The 18260-nt window shown below is 41.6% G+C and overlaps 1 protein-coding gene across 1 annotated transcript; it reads right to left on the bottom strand.

The window, feature by feature from the left end:
• Window positions 1-836: 836 nt before the first annotated feature.
• On the bottom strand, window positions 837-16806 carry LOC117408380 (neuropeptide Y receptor type 5-like). The gene is made up of 2 exons (XM_034013325.2): window positions 16734-16806; window positions 837-2946 (listed from the first exon to the last, which is right to left on the bottom strand). The coding sequence occupies exon 2, from the start codon at window positions 2922-2924 to the stop codon at window positions 1593-1595; it is 1332 nt and encodes a 443-aa protein (XP_033869216.1). The 5' UTR covers window positions 2925-2946; window positions 16734-16806; the 3' UTR covers window positions 837-1592.
• Window positions 16807-18260: the final 1454 nt, after the last annotated feature.

The following is an 18260-nucleotide window of genomic DNA, read 5'->3' as shown; positions in this document are numbered from 1 at the left end:
CATTTTGAATTAGCACTGTTTTTAGAAAATCCCAGCCTAAGCTATGTGCACCCATACAACATGAGGACAATGCTTTTTCAGCATCCCTCAGTGTTGTGGTAAGTCTTCACATTTTGATATAGGGTTTATATGACTGAAGCACAACAGGATTTTATTGGAGACATCTTACTACATTGCACCAACTGACTGGCCATGGTTTTCCCAGGATTCCCTCAAAAACAGGTGGTTGATGCAAAGGATGATTCCTCATTGCTGAACATTTTCCTGGCTTTTCCTGGTGGGTATAGCTTGATCAAATCAAGGTTGCAAAGCAAGTTATTCCAGTACTCATTGTGCAGTGCAAATCCGAAGCTGCTAGTAAGTAACCCTACTTTCCATACATCTCTGATTGTAGGTTGGAAATATAGCTGGAACATTTTCATGGTGATCACACATTGCTGAGACCCAGGCTTTTATTTTACAGCTTTGGGGATTTGTCAGCTAATTTACTCATATGATACACAATGTAGTACATCTCAAAAATCTCTCTTACCTATTTTTACAAGCAGACATTTAATTGGCTGTGATTTGTCATCAAAAGTCTTCTCAAGTCTCCCATGCTGATCTGATTGTTATCAGCCCATTGAACAGAACATTATCAAGGATTATCATCTTATTTGTTTGGCTCAGTTGATATACCTAGGATGTGCAGTTGGTCGTTATCAACGATTTGTGTGAATGAGCAGTACTGTAGACAAGTCCTTATTATTAGTAAAAGAAAAATGTCTCCCAAAGATTTAGAAACAAAAAAAAAACAGTTTGATAAAAGAAAAACATGACTGTGCAATGATTTCTATAATTTATTTCTTAGCAGACGCCCTTATCCAGGGCGACTTACAAGATATCACATTATTTTTACATACAATTACCCATTTATACAGTTGGGTTTTTTACTGGAGCAATCTAGGTAAAGTACCTTGCCCAAGGGTACAGCAGCAGTGTCCCCACCGGGGATTGAACCCATGACCCTCCGGTCAAGAGTCCAGAGCCCTAACCACTACTCCACACTGCTGCCCATATGATTACAACTATATATTGTTGATTTGAAAGATTTTTTTTTTATTTTGGTTTTATTTTCACAGCTTGACACATTGAAAGAAATTCTATTGAAATTCTATTATTCATGCACTAAAACATTTTTAAATGTGTGATACAGCAATAAGACAGCAATATGTCTAAAACAAGCTCAAGAAATACAAAACTATACACATAATAATAGTTCTGATATTGCACGATATATTATTACATAACTGAGATTAGTATGTACATTTTGTATGGGTTTATATGGTTTCAAAATGTATTTATAAACAAGACCCTCTTGGAAACAATATATATGAAATAATTTGTTTAATAATGTATCCCAGTGAGCAAAAGTATTTCAATACAATAAATACTAACACAACAGTGCTCGCATTGTCAGCTAAAAGGTCCATTGAACCCTAGAGCACACAATGTACTTCCTAGTCTTGACCCTGATTATATAAATCTTTATATGACTGCCTGCAGGTTAATGTTGAGTCACAACCCTAGCATGTGACATTGCTTAATGATATTCAGGATATGTAAAAACATTTAATTAAAGATATCAAATCAGCTTTGATCCCATTATTTAAGAACCCATACAGAATTGGATTTAAACAGCAAGACAGCATCCCCAGCAAATGGCAAATGCAATACACCAGCTTAAAATGTTTGCTGGAGATGAGGTCGGCGCCAAAGTCAGCGACAAGGTGGAAAATGTGAAGGGGCATCCAGCTGATGGCAAAAGCCAGGATCACAATGGTCAGCTTGTAAAAAACACTTTTGGATCTCTTCTTCATTCTCGAAATAGATTTAGAAGTCGTGAGCATTTTCTGCAATTCCGTGTTCTCCTCTGCTTTCAGCTCAAAGCACACAGGGACACCAGGGAGGAATATGTTGGAGGGTGGTGTATGCTGGTCCTTGCTTTTTGGATGCAGGAGCTCTCCAGAGTCGTTATTATGGTTATACATGACTGGCATCACACTGGAGCACTTTTTGTTGTATCTTTTCCTTTGCTTTCTTGCAATAGATAGTCTCCATCTTTCAGAGTTAGAGAGCTGGGGCGGGGAGCAGCTGTGCCGGTCTGATTGGTGGAGAGTCAAATCAATCATCTCGTTTTCTTCAGGCTGGACTTGTTGGTTTGGAATGCTGGAACTGACTCTTCTACAGACGCTTGTGTGGCTGACTGTGAGGCAAACTATTGGCAAAATATACTGGACAAATAACAAGCTGATAGTGAACGCAATTCTGTATGAATCCGACGGCCATGATTCAATGCACAGGAACTTGTTTTTCAAAGAATCCAGGTGAAAGGTTTCCCTGAGCTCTATGGTTTTGTGAAAAACAGATAAAGGAGAACAAATGCAGAGGCCCAGCGTCCAAATAATTCCAAGCAGCAGGTATCCAGTATTCACTGTCAAATGTCTAGACAAAGGGTGGCTTATCATGTGATATCTAACCATGGCAATGGACATCAACATAAGCGTTGAAACCATAACGCATACACACTGAAGAAATGGAACAATATGACACATGATATCTCCAAAAATCCAGTGGTCCAGTAACACACAAGTCAGTGTAAATGGTGAACAAAATAACACAACCAGTATGTCTGAGAAGGCCAGGTTGCCAACCAGAAAGTTCATGACCGTCTTCTCTTTCCATTTTCTTATCAAGGCCAATAATATGAGGACATTTCCAAGAAGCCCAAGAAGACTTACAAATGTATAGACCCCTATCACAAAATAACGGATGTCATCTACACTGCTGTTGAAGTCTTCCCATGAAGGAAAGTATGATCTGTACAAAGCGGAACTTTCATTCTCTGATGTCACATCACTTCTGTTGCTGTACACCAAATCCATTTTGGACCGTCTGTAGAGATTCCTGTCAACGAGATAGCAGATTGTCAATAATATCTTAAAGGAATAAAAAAATCTAACTAAGAATACATGTAGTAATACTGACATCCCTTAATGTATTGTAGATGTCGATTTTGATTATCTATCTTGCCACTCTAACTCTGTGTTAATAGTGATGGTATTCCCCCCCCCCCAGGGGGGATTTTTTTGAGCCACTTGGTAACATTTCAACATACAATAAAAATGCAATGTGATAAAGTCTGCAAAACATCACTTAATCAGAACATTTTTAAATAGAACCCATAGTGACAATTGTGTATTTTGTGATAAAAACACATTGTTGGTAGTATTTATGTTAAACATGAAATGAATGGTATATTGAAAGACACAACATGGCAGGTGGCAGAGAGCATATCATTTTATTTAGAAATGTACTCTCATTCTATCTGAATGTATTTATCCCATCAGAGTACCAGATACCTGCATCATAAAAGTGATTGTAGGCATGTTGTAGCCTTAGTCCTTTACTGTCACAATAAAATGTTTTCAAAATCTTTATTTATTCATTATTTTACTTTATTTTATTTATTTTATTTTAAATTATGTGTTACATCTTCCATGTCACTGATACACCATTTTACACTTGCCTGTTCTAGTTTTCACAGTTTGTCTGTGCTAAATTTTATTTTTGGTCCTTGTCTAACTGTTGAACTAATTCCCTGTGCCTCACTAACCTTAATGTGTTATACACTGGTTGATGAAGCATCACATTCCTCTCTCTCTATAAATCATGTCATGTGAAGCATATATTAATTCCTCTTCTGACCTTCATCTGTCTCATAATATCAATTTCCTCTCAAATGAATGGTCTCTTGCTATCCTTACAAACTACCCTAGTTATTTTGGTTCCCTTTTTGTCATTTTAAATTATTTGCAACATAACTCTAATCTCGTGTCTCATCTTGCACTGCAAATGTATCTAGTTCCTTTATCTAAGTGTTACATGTATGACCTTATGGGGATTAACAGTTATGTTTTTAAAAATTTGTGTGGGTTTTCTCATATATTTAATGGCACTAGCTTTCCATCCCATCAAAATGGTGTTAATGCATCTTCTACAGCATCGGTAGGCAGCCCTGGTCCTGGAGTGGCTCAAACACTTCTGGGTTTTGTTTTACACAAGCACTAATTGATTCAATGATTGGCACTCCAGGACCAGGGTTGCCTACCCCTGTTCTACAATATCTACAGTTAACACATGTCTAGGTGTATCATGTTTCCCACTTATGCTGTTTTGTTTCCACTTACGCTAGCTACAGGACAGGTTAACTATACACCTTGTTGCACTGACCTCAATTTTTGGTAAAAATGTGTTTCTTTCAAAACTGACCATTTGAGACCTAAATAACGAATGAAAGTGCACAACAAATACGGTTAAATTATTTTGTTAGCTACACTCACTTTTTATAGTCATTTTTTTTACAGATTTTTTTTCATCAGGTGTGTTACCCACCTCCAGTGTCATTTTTTACTGAATACTCATTAGAACCCTTCCTTCATCAAAGTAATCCAAACAGACACAGTTTTGCAAGCCAACAGTTTTACAATGGGGATGAAAAGAGTACCCAAAATTTTGTATTGGTCTCTCTTGCGTGTTGGAAATAAAAAGGATTGATTTCAGATGTAAGTAGGAGACTGTCACAAAGACGGCCAGAGTGGGTTGCGTCAGACTAGAAAGGAATTCAAACACAGACGGTGGTGATGATGAGCTGAGTGCAATGGCTGCACTCAGCGTTTATTAACAAATAAAAGGTTTGAACAATGGAATACAAAACAGGACACGGCACTTGACGCCAAAATAAACAGACAGACAAAACGACTAAACACTTAACAAACGGTGCACGGAGACAAACAAACACGGTGAGTACAAAACACTTATAATTATTCTTATCACTTATTTTAACTCCTTTCTCTCTCACCCGTTCTCCTCTTCCGAACACCCAACCCTGAGTGCAAGAAATGTGCGTCTATATATACTATTGTGCTGGGATTCAATTACTAATTAATTATTCACTTGAATCCCAGCACGTGAATTAATTCTGTGCAACCCCGTGCTCACATATTACATTTAACCAGCACGTGAAGTGATTTGTGCTCTCCTCGTGCCTAAATACAAATCTACACTTTTTAAATACACGTGAAACACAGACCCGTTTATATCCCGTGTACCAATCTATACACCAACATTTACACACGCACGCATACACACAAATGCACACAGGGACGGGGCACATTGCCACATATACCCCCCCTTGTGCGCAGCACACATGGCCTCAACGGCCACCTCCCCCCTTAAAAATCCAGCAGTCCAGGACAAAGTCTCGGGCTGGGAAGGGAGGCTTCAGTGGGCCCATGGCTGGCCATGCTGTCAGCACCCCTGCCGGTAGTGGCACGGCTGACAGCCTGTTGGTTTGCTCCTGCAGCGAAACTGCTGCTGGGGAAAGTGGTCTCCTGACCTCTCCCCCTGTCTTTGTAGCCGGTAGCTCCCTTTGGTGGGGCTCCGACCACAGTACTGCCGGCAGCGAAGAAGCTGCAGTGGGAGCAGGTCTCTGGACCTCCCCCACGATCTCCGGCAGCGAAACTGCTGCAGTGGGAGCAGGTCTCCAGACCTCCCCCACGATCTCCGGCAGCGAAACTGCTGCAGTGGGAGCAGGTCTCCAGACCTCCCCCACGATCTCCGGCAGCAAAACTGCTGCAGTGGGAGCAGGTCTCCTGACCTCCCCCACGATCTCCGGCAGCGAAACTGCTGCTGGGGTTGGTGGTCTCCAGACCTCCTCCCCCTTCTTCGTGGCCGGCAGCTCCCCTTTCTGGGGCTCCGGCCACCGTACTCCCTGCGGAGGTACGGGCAGCAGAGGCAGCTCCTGCTCCTCTGCTCCTGGCGGTGGTGGAGGCAGAGGCAGCTCCAGCTCCTCTGCTCCTGGCGGTGGTGGAACCAGCAGGTATTCACCCTCTGCTGGTGGAGGTGGAACCAGCAGGTATTCACCCTCTGCTGGTGGAGGTGGCGGAGGTAGAGGCGATGGGGCTGATGCTGGCCACTCAGAGGGAGGCTGTGGCGGTGCTGGCTCCCTCTGCTGTGGCGGCTGGGCATGTGCGCGCCGTGCTGCCTTCAACAGCATATCTAGAGGCTGCTGGGGGACACCAGCATCCTGCCCTTCTCCCCCCAAAAAATTTTCAGGGGGTTGAGCCTGTAACTCCTCCCCTTCTGGCTCTTGGGACGGCACCAGCAGGTATTCACCCTCTGCTGGTGGAGGTGGGACCAGCAGGCATTCTCCCTCTGCTGGCAGCTTGGGTCCTACGGCTGTGGAAGCCCCGACTTCCCTCTTTTTGGGCTGTGGACGCACCGACTCCTCCCTTTTGGGCTCCCACTGCAGCAGTTTCGCTGCCCCGTCCCTGTGTGCATTTGTGTGTATGCGTGCGTGTGTAAATGTTGGTGTATAGATTGGTACACGGGATATAAACGGGTCTGTGTTTCACGTGTATTTAAAAAGTGTAGATTTGTATTTAGGCACGAGGAGAGCACAAATCACTTCACGTGCTGGTTAAATGTAATATGTGAGCACGGGGTTGCACAGAATTAATTCACGTGCTGGGATTCAAGTGAATAATTAATTAGTAATTGAATCCCAGCACAATAGTATATATAGACGCACATTTCTTGCACTCAGGGTTGGGTGTTCGGAAGAGGAGAACGGGTGAGAGAGAAAGGAGTTAAAATAAGTGATAAGAATAATTATAAGTGTTTTGTACTCACCGTGGGAGTGGGAGCAGGTCTCCAGACCTCCCCCACGATCTCCGGCAGCGAAACTGCTGCAGTGGGAGCAGGTCTCCAGACCTCCCCCACGATCTCCGGCAGCAAAACTGCTGCAGTGGGAGCAGGTCTCCTGACCTCCCCCACGATCTCCGGCAGCGAAACTGCTGCTGGGGTTGGTGGTCTCCAGACCTCCTCCCCCTTCTTCGTGGCCGGCAGCTCCCCTTTCTGGGGCTCCGGCCACCGTACTCCCTGCGGAGGTACGGGCAGCAGAGGCAGCTCCTGCTCCTCTGCTCCCAAGAGCCCTTCTGGCTCTTGGGACGGCACCAGCAGGTATTCACCCTCTGCTGGTGGAGGTGGGACCAGCAGGCATTCTCCCTCTGCTGGCAGCTTGGGTCCTACGGCTGTGGAAGCCCCGACTTCCCTCTTTTTGGGCTGTGGACGCACCGACTCCTCCCTTTTGGGCTGTGGACGCACCGACTCCTCCCTTTTGGGCTGTGGACGCACCGACTCCTCCCTTTTGGGCTGTGGACGCACCGACTCCTCCCTTTTGGGCTGTGGACGCACCGACTCCTCCCTTTTGGGCTGTGGACGTTCGGGCTCCCCCCACTCAGGCGTAGGACGTTCGGGCTCCTCCCACTCAGGCGTAGGACGTTCGGGCTCCTCCCACTCAGGCGTAGGACGTTCGGGCTCCTCCCACTCAGGCGTAGGACGTTCGGGCTCCTCCCACTCAGGCGTAGGACGTTCGGGCTCCTCCCGCTTGGGCTGTGGACGCTCAGGCTCCTCCCATTTGGGCTATGGACGCTCAGGCTCCTCCCGCTCGGGCTGTGGACGCTCAGGCTCCTCCCATTTGGGCTGTGGACGCTCAGGCTCCTCCCATTTGGGCTGTGGACGCTCAGGCTCCTCCCATTTGGGCTGTGAACGCTCAGGCTCCTCCCGCTTGGGCTGTGGACGCTCAGGCTCCTCCCGCTTGGGATGTGGACGCTCAGGCTCCTCCCGCTTGGGCTGTGGACGCTCAGGCTCCTCCCCATAACTGCGGAAGGGACAGTGGGCGAACAGGTGATCCTGGTCGCAGAGGAGGCACCCCGGCGATGGCTTGTTACATCGCCGTGGATGCCTGGCCCTTAGGCGGCACTCCTCCTCCCTGTCCTTCACCTCTTTATCTGTCTCTGCCTCCCGCTTGGGCTGTGGAGGCAAAACCAGCAGGCATTCACCCTCTGCTGGTGGAGATGGGGACAGCAGGTACTCCTCTGCTGGTGGTCCTGCTACCTGGGCTGCTGTTCCGTTTATCGTTGCCTCCAGGTAGCTGAGGAGAAACTCCACACCTTCCTCCAAGGTGTTTGGGGTGTGTTCCTGCTGATAGGCCTCCCATCTCTCACTGTCCATCATCCACAGGGCCCGAACGACTATGGGCAGAGCCTGGGCCTCCAGCCCAGCATTCTCCAGGAACCAGTCCCGCCATTTTGTGGCGTCCTCTGCCATTATATATATATATATTATTATTTTTTTTATTTTTTATTTTTTAAACAAAACCCCTCCTGGTCTGACGCTTGGAGGCGCGGCTATCCCACGATGACACCACGTGTCACAAAGACGGCCAGAGTGGGTTGCGTCAGACTAGAAAGGAATTCAAACACAGACGGTGGTGATGATGAGCTGAGTGCAATGGCTGCACTCAGCGTTTATTAACAAATAAAAGGTTTGAACAATGGAATACAAAACAGGACACGGCACTTGACGCCAAAATAAACAGACAGACAAAACGACTAAACACTTAACAAACGGTGCACGGAGACAAACAAACACGGTGAGTACAAAACACTTATAATTATTCTTATCACTTATTTTAACTCCTTTCTCTCTCACCCGTTCTCCTCTTCCGAACACCCAACCCTGAGTGCAAGAAATGTGCGTCTATATATACTATTGTGCTGGGATTCAATTACTAATTAATTATTCACTTGAATCCCAGCACGTGAATTAATTCTGTGCAACCCCGTGCTCACATATTACATTTAACCAGCACGTGAAGTGATTTGTGCTCTCCTCGTGCCTAAATACAAATCTACACTTTTTAAATACACGTGAAACACAGACCCGTTTATATCCCGTGTACCAATCTATACACCAACATTTACACACGCACGCATACACACAAATGCACACAGGGACGGGGCACATTGCCACAGAGACGAACAAGCATTATTTTAGCTGTAATATAAAGAGCCGTGTTAAAGATGATTTTTGTTGGCTTCACTCTTCTCTCTTGCTTGCTTCAAGCCATTCACACTAAAACATATATTGCCATCAGCTTTGCATTATTAAGTTTACCAATATGTTCCTTTTACTTTTTATATTATTTAACAGTTTTTTTGTGTGTGTTTGTTTTAGTTGTCTTTTGGATAAATCAAAAGGGTATGGTTGAAGTGAAACATTTTTGATAGATACTAATATTTTTTGTTATACAGACGTGCTCAAATTTATTGGTACCCCTTCACAAAAAATGAAGAATGCACAATTTTCTCTGAAATAACTTGAAACTGACAAAAGTAATTGGCATCCACCATTGTTTATTCCATATTTAATAGAAATCAGACTTTGCTTTTGATTTTTTATTCAACATAATATTGTAAATAATAAAACAAATGAAAATGGCATGGACAAAAATGATGGGACCGCTAACCTAATATTTTGTTGCACAACCTTTAGAGGCAATCACTGCAATCAAACGTTTTCTGTAGCTCTCAATGAGACTTCTGCACCTGTTAACAGGTAGTTTGGCCCACTCTTCCTGAGCAAACTGCTCCAGCTGTCTCAGGTTTGATGGGTGCCTTCTCCAGACTGCAAGTTTCAGCTCTTTCCATAGATGTTCGATAGGATTTAGATCAGGACTCATAGAAGGCCACTTCAGAATAGTCCAATGTTTTGTTCTTATCCATTCTTGGGTGCTTTTAGCTGTGTGTTTTGGGTCATTATCCTGTTGGAGGACCCATGACCTGCGACTGAGACAGAGCTTTCTGACACTGGGCAGTATGTTTCGCTCCAGAATGCCTTGATAGTCTTGAGATTTCATTGTGCCCTGCACAGATTCAAGGCACCCTGTGCCAGGCACAGCAAAGCAGCCCCAAAACATAACCGAGCCTCCTCCATGTTTCACTCTAGGTATGGTGTTCTTTTCTTTGAAAGCTTAATTTTTTCATCTGTGAACATAGAGCTGATGTGACTTGCCAAAAAGCTCCAGTTTTGACTCATCTGTCCAAAGGACATTCTCCCAGAAGGATTGTGGCTTGTCAACATGCATTTTAGCAAATTCCAGGCTGGCTTTTTTATGTTTTTCTGTCGAAAGTGGAGTCCTCCTGGGTCTTCTTCCATGGAGCCCACTTTCGCTCAAAAAACGACGGATGGTGCGATCAGAAACTGACGTACCTTCACCTTGGAGTTCAGCTTGTATCTCTTTGGCAGTTATCCTTGGTTCTTTTTCTACCATTCGCACTATCCTTCTGTTCAATCTGGGGTTGATTTTCCTCTTGCGGCCACGCCCAGGGAGGTTGGCTACAGTTCCATGGACCTTAAACTTCTTAATAATATTTGCAACTGTTGTCACAGGAACATCAAGCTGCTTGGAGATGGTCTTGTAGCCTTTACCTTTACCATGCTTGTCTATTATTTTCTTTCTGATCTCCTCAGACAACTCTCTCCTTTGCTTTCTCTGGTCCATGTTCAGTGTGGTGCACACAATGATACCAAACAGCATAGTGACTACTTTTCTCCATTTAAATAGGCTGAATGACTGATTACAAGATTGGAGACATGTGTGATACTAATCAAAGAAACTAATTAGTTTGAAATATCACTATAATCCAATTATTTATGATCTTTTCTAAGGGGTACCAACAAATGTGTCCAGGCCATTTTAGAATATCTTTGTAGAATAAGCAATAATTCATCTCTTTTTACAGCTTCTTTGCTTTATTCTATGACATACCAAAGGCATGCAAGTATACATGATAAAATAGCTTTTAATTTCATCACTTTTCAGAAGGAATGAAGCATTATTTCAATGAGCTGTAAGGGTACCAACAAATTTGAGCATGTCATGGAGTGTGGGTTATGTAGCACAGGTGATGTAAAATGTATAATTGTATTTAGGCACGGGGATTGCACAACCACTTCACGTGCAGATTAAAATGGGTATTTGTGTGCACAATGAGTCCACGTGCAGTCTGCAAGTGAATGATTGATTAGCAATTGAGTCTTGGCACAGCTGTATAAAAGAATAAATGTTTCACGCACACAGGGTTGGGGTGTACAAAGAAGAAGAAGAAGAAGAAGAAGAAGAAGAAGAAGAAGAAGAAGCATGATTCAGTACCAGCACGATACTTGTCAGTGTTTGTTTGTCTGTTTGTTTGGCCACAGCGCCGTTTTGTTTTGTCAAAGTGTTTGTGTTTTGTTTAAACCTTTTATTTTGTTCATTTAATAAACGCGCAAGCGGCGCATTTATCATTTCACACCTACTGTGTGTTCTTCCGGGTCTGACGTCACCGCTCAAGCCACCTTGTCACAGGGCATCAGCAGGATTTTAAAAGTGGGGGGGCACGTGCCCCCATCACTGACTTTTGCCAAAAGGGAGCAAAATCCCTCCAGAAGGCATTAAGAATTTGGTGGCAAACAGTGCATTTTAGAAGCATTGTCTATTAAATCTGCAGCAAGACAAGCAGGGAGATTTAGTAGCTGAAACCCTGAAATAGAACAAAGTGGCTTGAATGCACATGATTGGAGAAGGAACAAGTCTGTTGTCTGTTTATTATTCATGGAATGTGTAAAACATGATTTGTTACAATAAAGGAAACTAAGTCTAGATTTAATTTTAAGTTGTAAGCTATCAATACACGTTTTAAATATTAATTAACTATCCAGACAAATTCCTAAGTATTTATAATCTGCTTCAATTCAACTTTATTAAAAGTGAAGATTTTATGGTCACTACTTAAGGAGCCCATGGCATGAATTTAGTTTTGTTTGCATTTAGCACAAGAAGTACATTTAAAAAAAAAAAAGCCTGTTGAACATTAAAGAAATTGGACTGCAAGTCACTTAATACAGTGGACAAGGAAGGGCCTGCAAGATATAAACTTGTAGCATCTGCATAAAGATGAATTAAAGAGGTACCTGCTTCCTGGGCTAGCTAATTAATATAGATAGAAAAAAGAGTTGGTCTAGTATAGAGCCTTGAGGGACTCATTTTGTAACTTGAAAGAGTTGGGAAACAAATATTTCAGATTTTACACATTGCACTCAGTCATAAAGGTAGTTCTGAAACCAGGCCAGAGAGTTTTTGTTAAAACCAATACCAGCCTTTGCAAAAGAATCAAGCGATTAGTATGAAAAACCATTGATAAATATATTTTAAAAAATAGCAGCACAGGTTTGTTTTTTATCAAAAGCTTCTAAAAAATAATTTATGACTTTCAGAGCTGTTGTAACAGTCACATGTCTAGATTGAAAACCTGACTGGATGTCAAAAAGAATATAATTACTGTTTTAAAAGCATCTTAACTGCATAATAACTATCATCCCCGTTATGTTTGATGAGCATGGTAGGATAGATTTAAAAATTGACACAAAATACCATCTTAATAATTAAAGTACAGCAGGGTTTTAGTGTGTTTTGCATTAATTTCCCCCTTGGTTAAAAGTTTATTGTATTTTCTTTCAATTTAGGTGCTTTTAACTGATGTAAGCAGTAATTATGATGCCTCAATACATCAGTACTCTAAAAGAGTACTTTTCAGCAATTCCAGAAAGAACTGGTAAATTAAGTTTTCAGATGGTATAAAAAAAATAAATGTCCTAATAAACACTTATTTTGGAAAATATCAATAGGGAATGGTATAACTAGTATTTCTCTCTACAACAAATGTGATAACTTAGCCTTTTAAATAGTGATTCTGCACAGTAAAGTCCTTACTTACTGAATTACACTGTGTAACAAATGTTTTTTGTTTTTTTTTCCTGGGTAGTAAGTGTTATTTCCTAATTGCTTATGCCTCAAAAGTATAGAAAATGGCTATTATTCCCCACAAACTTTGCTTTTGTGACCAGGACAGTGATATTTTGAAATTGACCTATTATCCAGAACATTCCAGATAGATTCAGTGCTGAGTAAACTTGAAGTAACTTCTAGAACTTTCCAGTAATATAAATAGTAGTATGAATTCAGGGGCCTTAACCCCACCAGTTCAGTTTAGTTCCAGCTGCCTAAGTGGATACATATCTGCATTTTTCTGAGATGGCATCAAGAGGCTGCAAGCATCCGGCAGACGCATTTTGCTATGTCTGCGGCCAATTTAACAAGACAAGAGCGAAAAAGTACTCCGTGGAAGCATCTGCTAAGATGTGTGAGGCCTACAAGGCATATTTCGGCATGTCTGTCGGGGATCAAGACAAACCCTAGGCACCTCATTTCACCTGCGAGCACTGCAAAAAAACTCTGGAAGGTAAGATGGACAATTGCTGCTCGGAATTTTATGTTATAAAATTTGTTAAAATTTTTAAAATTGTAAAAGTTTTTAATTTTAAAATGTTTTACAATTTTCAATGTTATTGAAAAAATATATCATATATGAAAAATGTTGCGAGAATCTCTTACACATTAGTCATGGGTGAAATAAATGTATTTTTGTAGGATGGTACAGAGGGGAAAAGAGAGCCATGAAGTTCGCTATCCCAAGAATTTGGCGGGAACCCACTGACCACTCAAGCAACTGCTACTTCTGCATGGTGGACCCTTCCAAACGTCGGACTGGCAAGAATGCACCTGCTATCACGTATCCGGACATTCCTTCATCCATCGCCCCGGTGCCACACTGCCATGAGCTCCCCGTACCCACTCCTCCGGAGAGAGAGCAGCCGTCTTTAGAAGAGAGCAGCAAGTCAGAGAGCGAGGAAGACGTTGTAGATCCAGATGACAAGTTCAGAGGTGGAGCTGAGGAGAGAAACCCATACTACCCCAACCAAAAAGACCTCAACGACTTGATTAGAGATCTTGGTCTCACCAAGTCCAATGCCAAGCTTTTGACGTCTAGGCTCAAACAGTGGAACTTGTTGGATGAAAGTGTGCAAGTCGCAGATCAGAGGAAGCGTCACCAACCTTTTTCCAGCTTCTTCACCCGTCAAGATGGGCTCTGCTTCTGCCACAATGTGACCAGTCTGTTCGAGGCAATCAGAATCGCCTGTAACCAGAATGAGTGGCGCCTCTTCATTGACAGCTCATCCAGGAGCCTCAAAGCCGTGCTGCTCCATAATGGTACCAAGTACCCGTCTCTTCCCCTGGCTCACTCGGTGCACCTCAAAGAGGATTACAACAGCATCAAGACCTTGCTGGACACCTTGAAGTATGATGAGTACGGCTGGGAGGTCATAGGAGACTTCAAAATGGTGGCATTCCTGATGGGTCTCCAAGGCAGTTTTACCAAGTTTCCCTGCTATCTTTGCCTTTGGGACAGCAGGGACACCAAGGCGCACTACCACAGGCGGGACTGGCCACAGCGGACCGAGTTCTCTGTGGGGAGGAACAACGTCAAGTGGGAGCCACTGGTGGACCCCCGGAAGGTGCTGATGCCACCACTGCACATCAAATTGGGCCTTATGAAACAATTTGTCATAGCTCTAGATAAGGAGTCGGCAGCCTTCAAGTACCTTCAAGACTTCTTCCCTAAGCTGTCTGAGGCAAAGGTCAAAGCCGGTGTCTTCGTCGGACCACAGATAAAGAAGATCCTGGAGTGCAATGAATTCCCCAAGAAGCTCACTAGTAAGGAGAAAGCGGCTTGGAACAGCTTTGGTCGCAGTGGTTCGGGGCTTCCTGGGCAATCACAAGGCCGAAAACTATGTGGAGCTGGTTGAGACTCTGGTGAAGAACTACGGCAGAATGGGCTGTAGGATGTCCCTCAAAGTCCATATCCTTGATGCTCATCTTGATAAATTCAAGAGGAGGAGCAAGGCGAGCGCTTCCACCAGGATATACTGGACTTTGAACGCCGCTACCAAGGACAGTATAACGAGAACATGATGGGAGACAACATTTGGGGGCTGATTCGTGAAAGTGATTTACAGTATAATCGTAAATCTCGAAAAACTACTCACTTCTAAATCTTCTGTAGTCATTTTTGTATTACTTTAGTATAAATACATGTTAATTTGGATTCATATGTTGTTTTTTTCTGACTTTATGTGAACGAAAAGACACAAATTCGCCCATTTTCTCATTGGAAATAGGTAAATTTCAAAATATCACTGTCCTGGTCACAAAAGCAAGGTTTGTGGGGAATAATAGCCATTTTCTATACTTTTGAGGCATAAGTAATTAGGAAATAACACTTACTACCCAGGAACAAAAATTGTGTTACATAGTGCACAATAAATTCATTACGAAGAATTGTATTTCCCTTTTTGCAACTGACAGGATAGCATCATGGCCCAAGCTTTTACTTGCAGGAATGACTCAGAAAGAAGGAAGCTGCATGTGATGGGGTACACCCTGCCCGTGTGTATTTAGTGTCATTTTGTATTGTTTGGGTTCTGTAGCACAGTTACACACACCTCCTTTTTCTCCTCCTTTTTATACAGGTGGCCACTCCCCAGTTAGCACTCAATTACTTAATTGGGTAATGGCCACACCTGTGATTGTTGGCAGGGGCAGAATTAACCCCATCCCTGCCAACCTTAAGTTTGCACACACACTATTCAAACAAGAAGGGCCACAGCAACCACTTATGTTTGCTTTTCAATTTTAATCCAGCTCCAGTCTAAACAAATGATGAATTATCCCATTTAGCAACTTAAGGGTTTTTTAAAAATATTTCCACACAGTAATGCTCTTCCGATTTTCTCTTGCCTGTCTGTTTAATACTTTTTTCCCCCTCTTAGGTCTCCCAGCCACAAACATAACGCCGAAGTTCCCCTATACCTTCCACCTTCTGCACTTGTCTAATTGGGTTTCATTCACCTCTTGCTTTCCATGTTCTGCTTTACAGAACTACAGTATTTACTTCAATGTAACATGGTGGTGTTTGAACACTTGGATCTAATACATGTACAGTAGCAAATTATGGCGAGCGAGGCACAGTGACATTTCCTATGAAAGAGGAACCTGCATAGTTTCCACAAACCTGAATCAACAGTAATAATCATATGAATAACAATATTTGAAAACAGTCACATTGTATATGTACAATATACTAAGTGCATCTAATAACAGCAAAAAATCGATATGTAAAAAATGAAGTGCTTCAGCCTATCACGCTATGGCATATGATTATAATAACAGGTTCAGTATATTTTATTTCATACAGTCTAAGGTTAGTGCACTAAAGTAAATACAAATAATAAAGAATAAGAACAAACAGATTTTTATATATTTATTTTTTAGTCAGTGTAATACCACAGTATACAATATCGAATTATCTGCAATTAATATTGATATGTATTGGAATATTTCAGATTAAACTATTAAGTAAAACAGCAATACATTTTGATTATGAAACGAGCAATTTGTCTTAATTGACTCCATAGTTTATGAGAAGCAAAAACTCAGTTGCTGTTATACATAAAGCCATTTTACCGACAACCCAACAGCATTTTGTTTAGTGTGTTTTATTTGTGTCAGTGTTCCTTCACAGGTATAACAGTGTAAACCCATAGATCACCCTAGAGCCAGACTGACACATTTATAGAATATGTAGCCTACTGTACTTCTTCAGCTTTTGCGCGGCAGTCTGACTGAGATTAAAATACCTATATGTTATGTATATCAGCTAACTCGTGTAAACAAATATTATTTTAATAAGCGATATTGTAAACTGCCGCAATACATTAACAAATATCCTAATGTATACCAATAATATTTACAACGAGTTAATATCAAATTAATAAATTGCTTATAATCAAGTAAAACACAATAAAACACAATAATGGAAACATTACCATGAAAAATAATTGTTACTTACGCCTCTTGAATCTCCTTTTTCAGCGCTGCATTTTTCTCTTTCTCTCAGCAGAATGTTCCTCCTTCAATCGACTGGATCTTTAGAGTGGTTCTGTTTTTAATGTTCCTCTAACACGTGATGTATTCCATAGCTTGAACACAAGACTGTTTACTCTCAGGATACTAACTTATATGAACATTTGCCGTAGATCTACTAATCTTCTTCGCAACTTTCAGCTATCTATGACATAAAACTATATATATCGTTTTTTCCCTAATTGCATGCCTATACATTTTGTTCTTCGAAGTGATTTTTTTGTTTATTTTAAGAAAACAGTCATTGTTTTCATTATCAAATGATTATATGTTGTCTTCGACACATTACAATTACACAGTTGCATATTGCACACAAAATCATATTGCTCCTCTCTGTATTTATTTATCGCTTAGTCTACTACGAGATGCGTTTTGGAGATTTCATTATTATTAGCTGTTTGTTATAAATATTCACATAAATATTCACATACACTTGTTATGTATGTGAACTCTAAAATAGGCTATTTACTATATTTTAGCTAATTTGTTTTATTATTATTTATATCTTATTTCGTAGCAGTTATATGAGTACTTGTACTGTTTCACTGAAAAATAGGTGACAGCCATTAACCCAAGGCCTTATACAACGACGCATATATCTTTAACTTGGTGGAATTGCACATTTACCATAAACAAGAATTATTCTGCAATATTACCAGACTAAATTTGCAACACTACTTCTCCGCAGCGAAGGAAAGCCCGTTTTTACCCGGATTAAAATTCAGCACCTAGGACAGCGGCAAATTCGAGTTTACAGACCGATAGTAGAGCATCAAAGTCTTCCGATAGTAGACCGATAGTAGAGCATCAAAGTCTTCCCCGTTGTTCTTCTTATTAACAGTACTCTATCTATTTCCAGTAAGAGACTTCAGAAAGACTGCTGCTGATCCGGGTTGATTTTAAAAATATCAAAGACACTCAAAAAGTTCAAAGACAAACGTTTTGAGGGAAAGTCTTTCTTAGTATCTTCAATTGGCCAACATGGTTTGGGAAATTAAAACATGTACATTTTATTGGCCTTCAGTTTAGAGAAATGCAAATGGGTATATTTTAAAATGTATTGTGTAGTTCCCATAGACACAGCAGGGGTTTGAAGAAGAGAAGAGAAGATACTATATAAGGCCAGCGTTTTGTTCCACTTTGACATTAAGGGTTAAATTGCTATTAAAGCACAAATGTACAATAACATATAGAAAATATATAGTTTTCTATAGGTTTTTAATAGGTTATGGTTTGACCTTTTTAGTAAGGTAAGAGTTATTGGTGTATCCATGCTGTTTTACCGGTCAGTTCTGATTTCACTTAAATTGTTGTCTAGAAAGAGACATTCATAGATAATGTATGTATTGGTAATATATCAGTACTTTCTACATGGACAATAGTAGCCAGGACTTCTGTTGAACACCCAGGGCCCTATTAAAGCACAGCAATTTTCTGATAATCAATTGAATTA

The sequence above is a fragment of the Acipenser ruthenus genome, chromosome 2 (assembly GCF_902713425.1).
Source record: "Acipenser ruthenus chromosome 2, fAciRut3.2 maternal haplotype, whole genome shotgun sequence".
NCBI classification, from domain to species: Eukaryota; Metazoa; Chordata; class Actinopteri; order Acipenseriformes; family Acipenseridae; genus Acipenser; species Acipenser ruthenus.
Note: the sequence above shows the minus strand (reverse complement) of the source record. Positions and strands in the feature narration are given on the sequence as shown.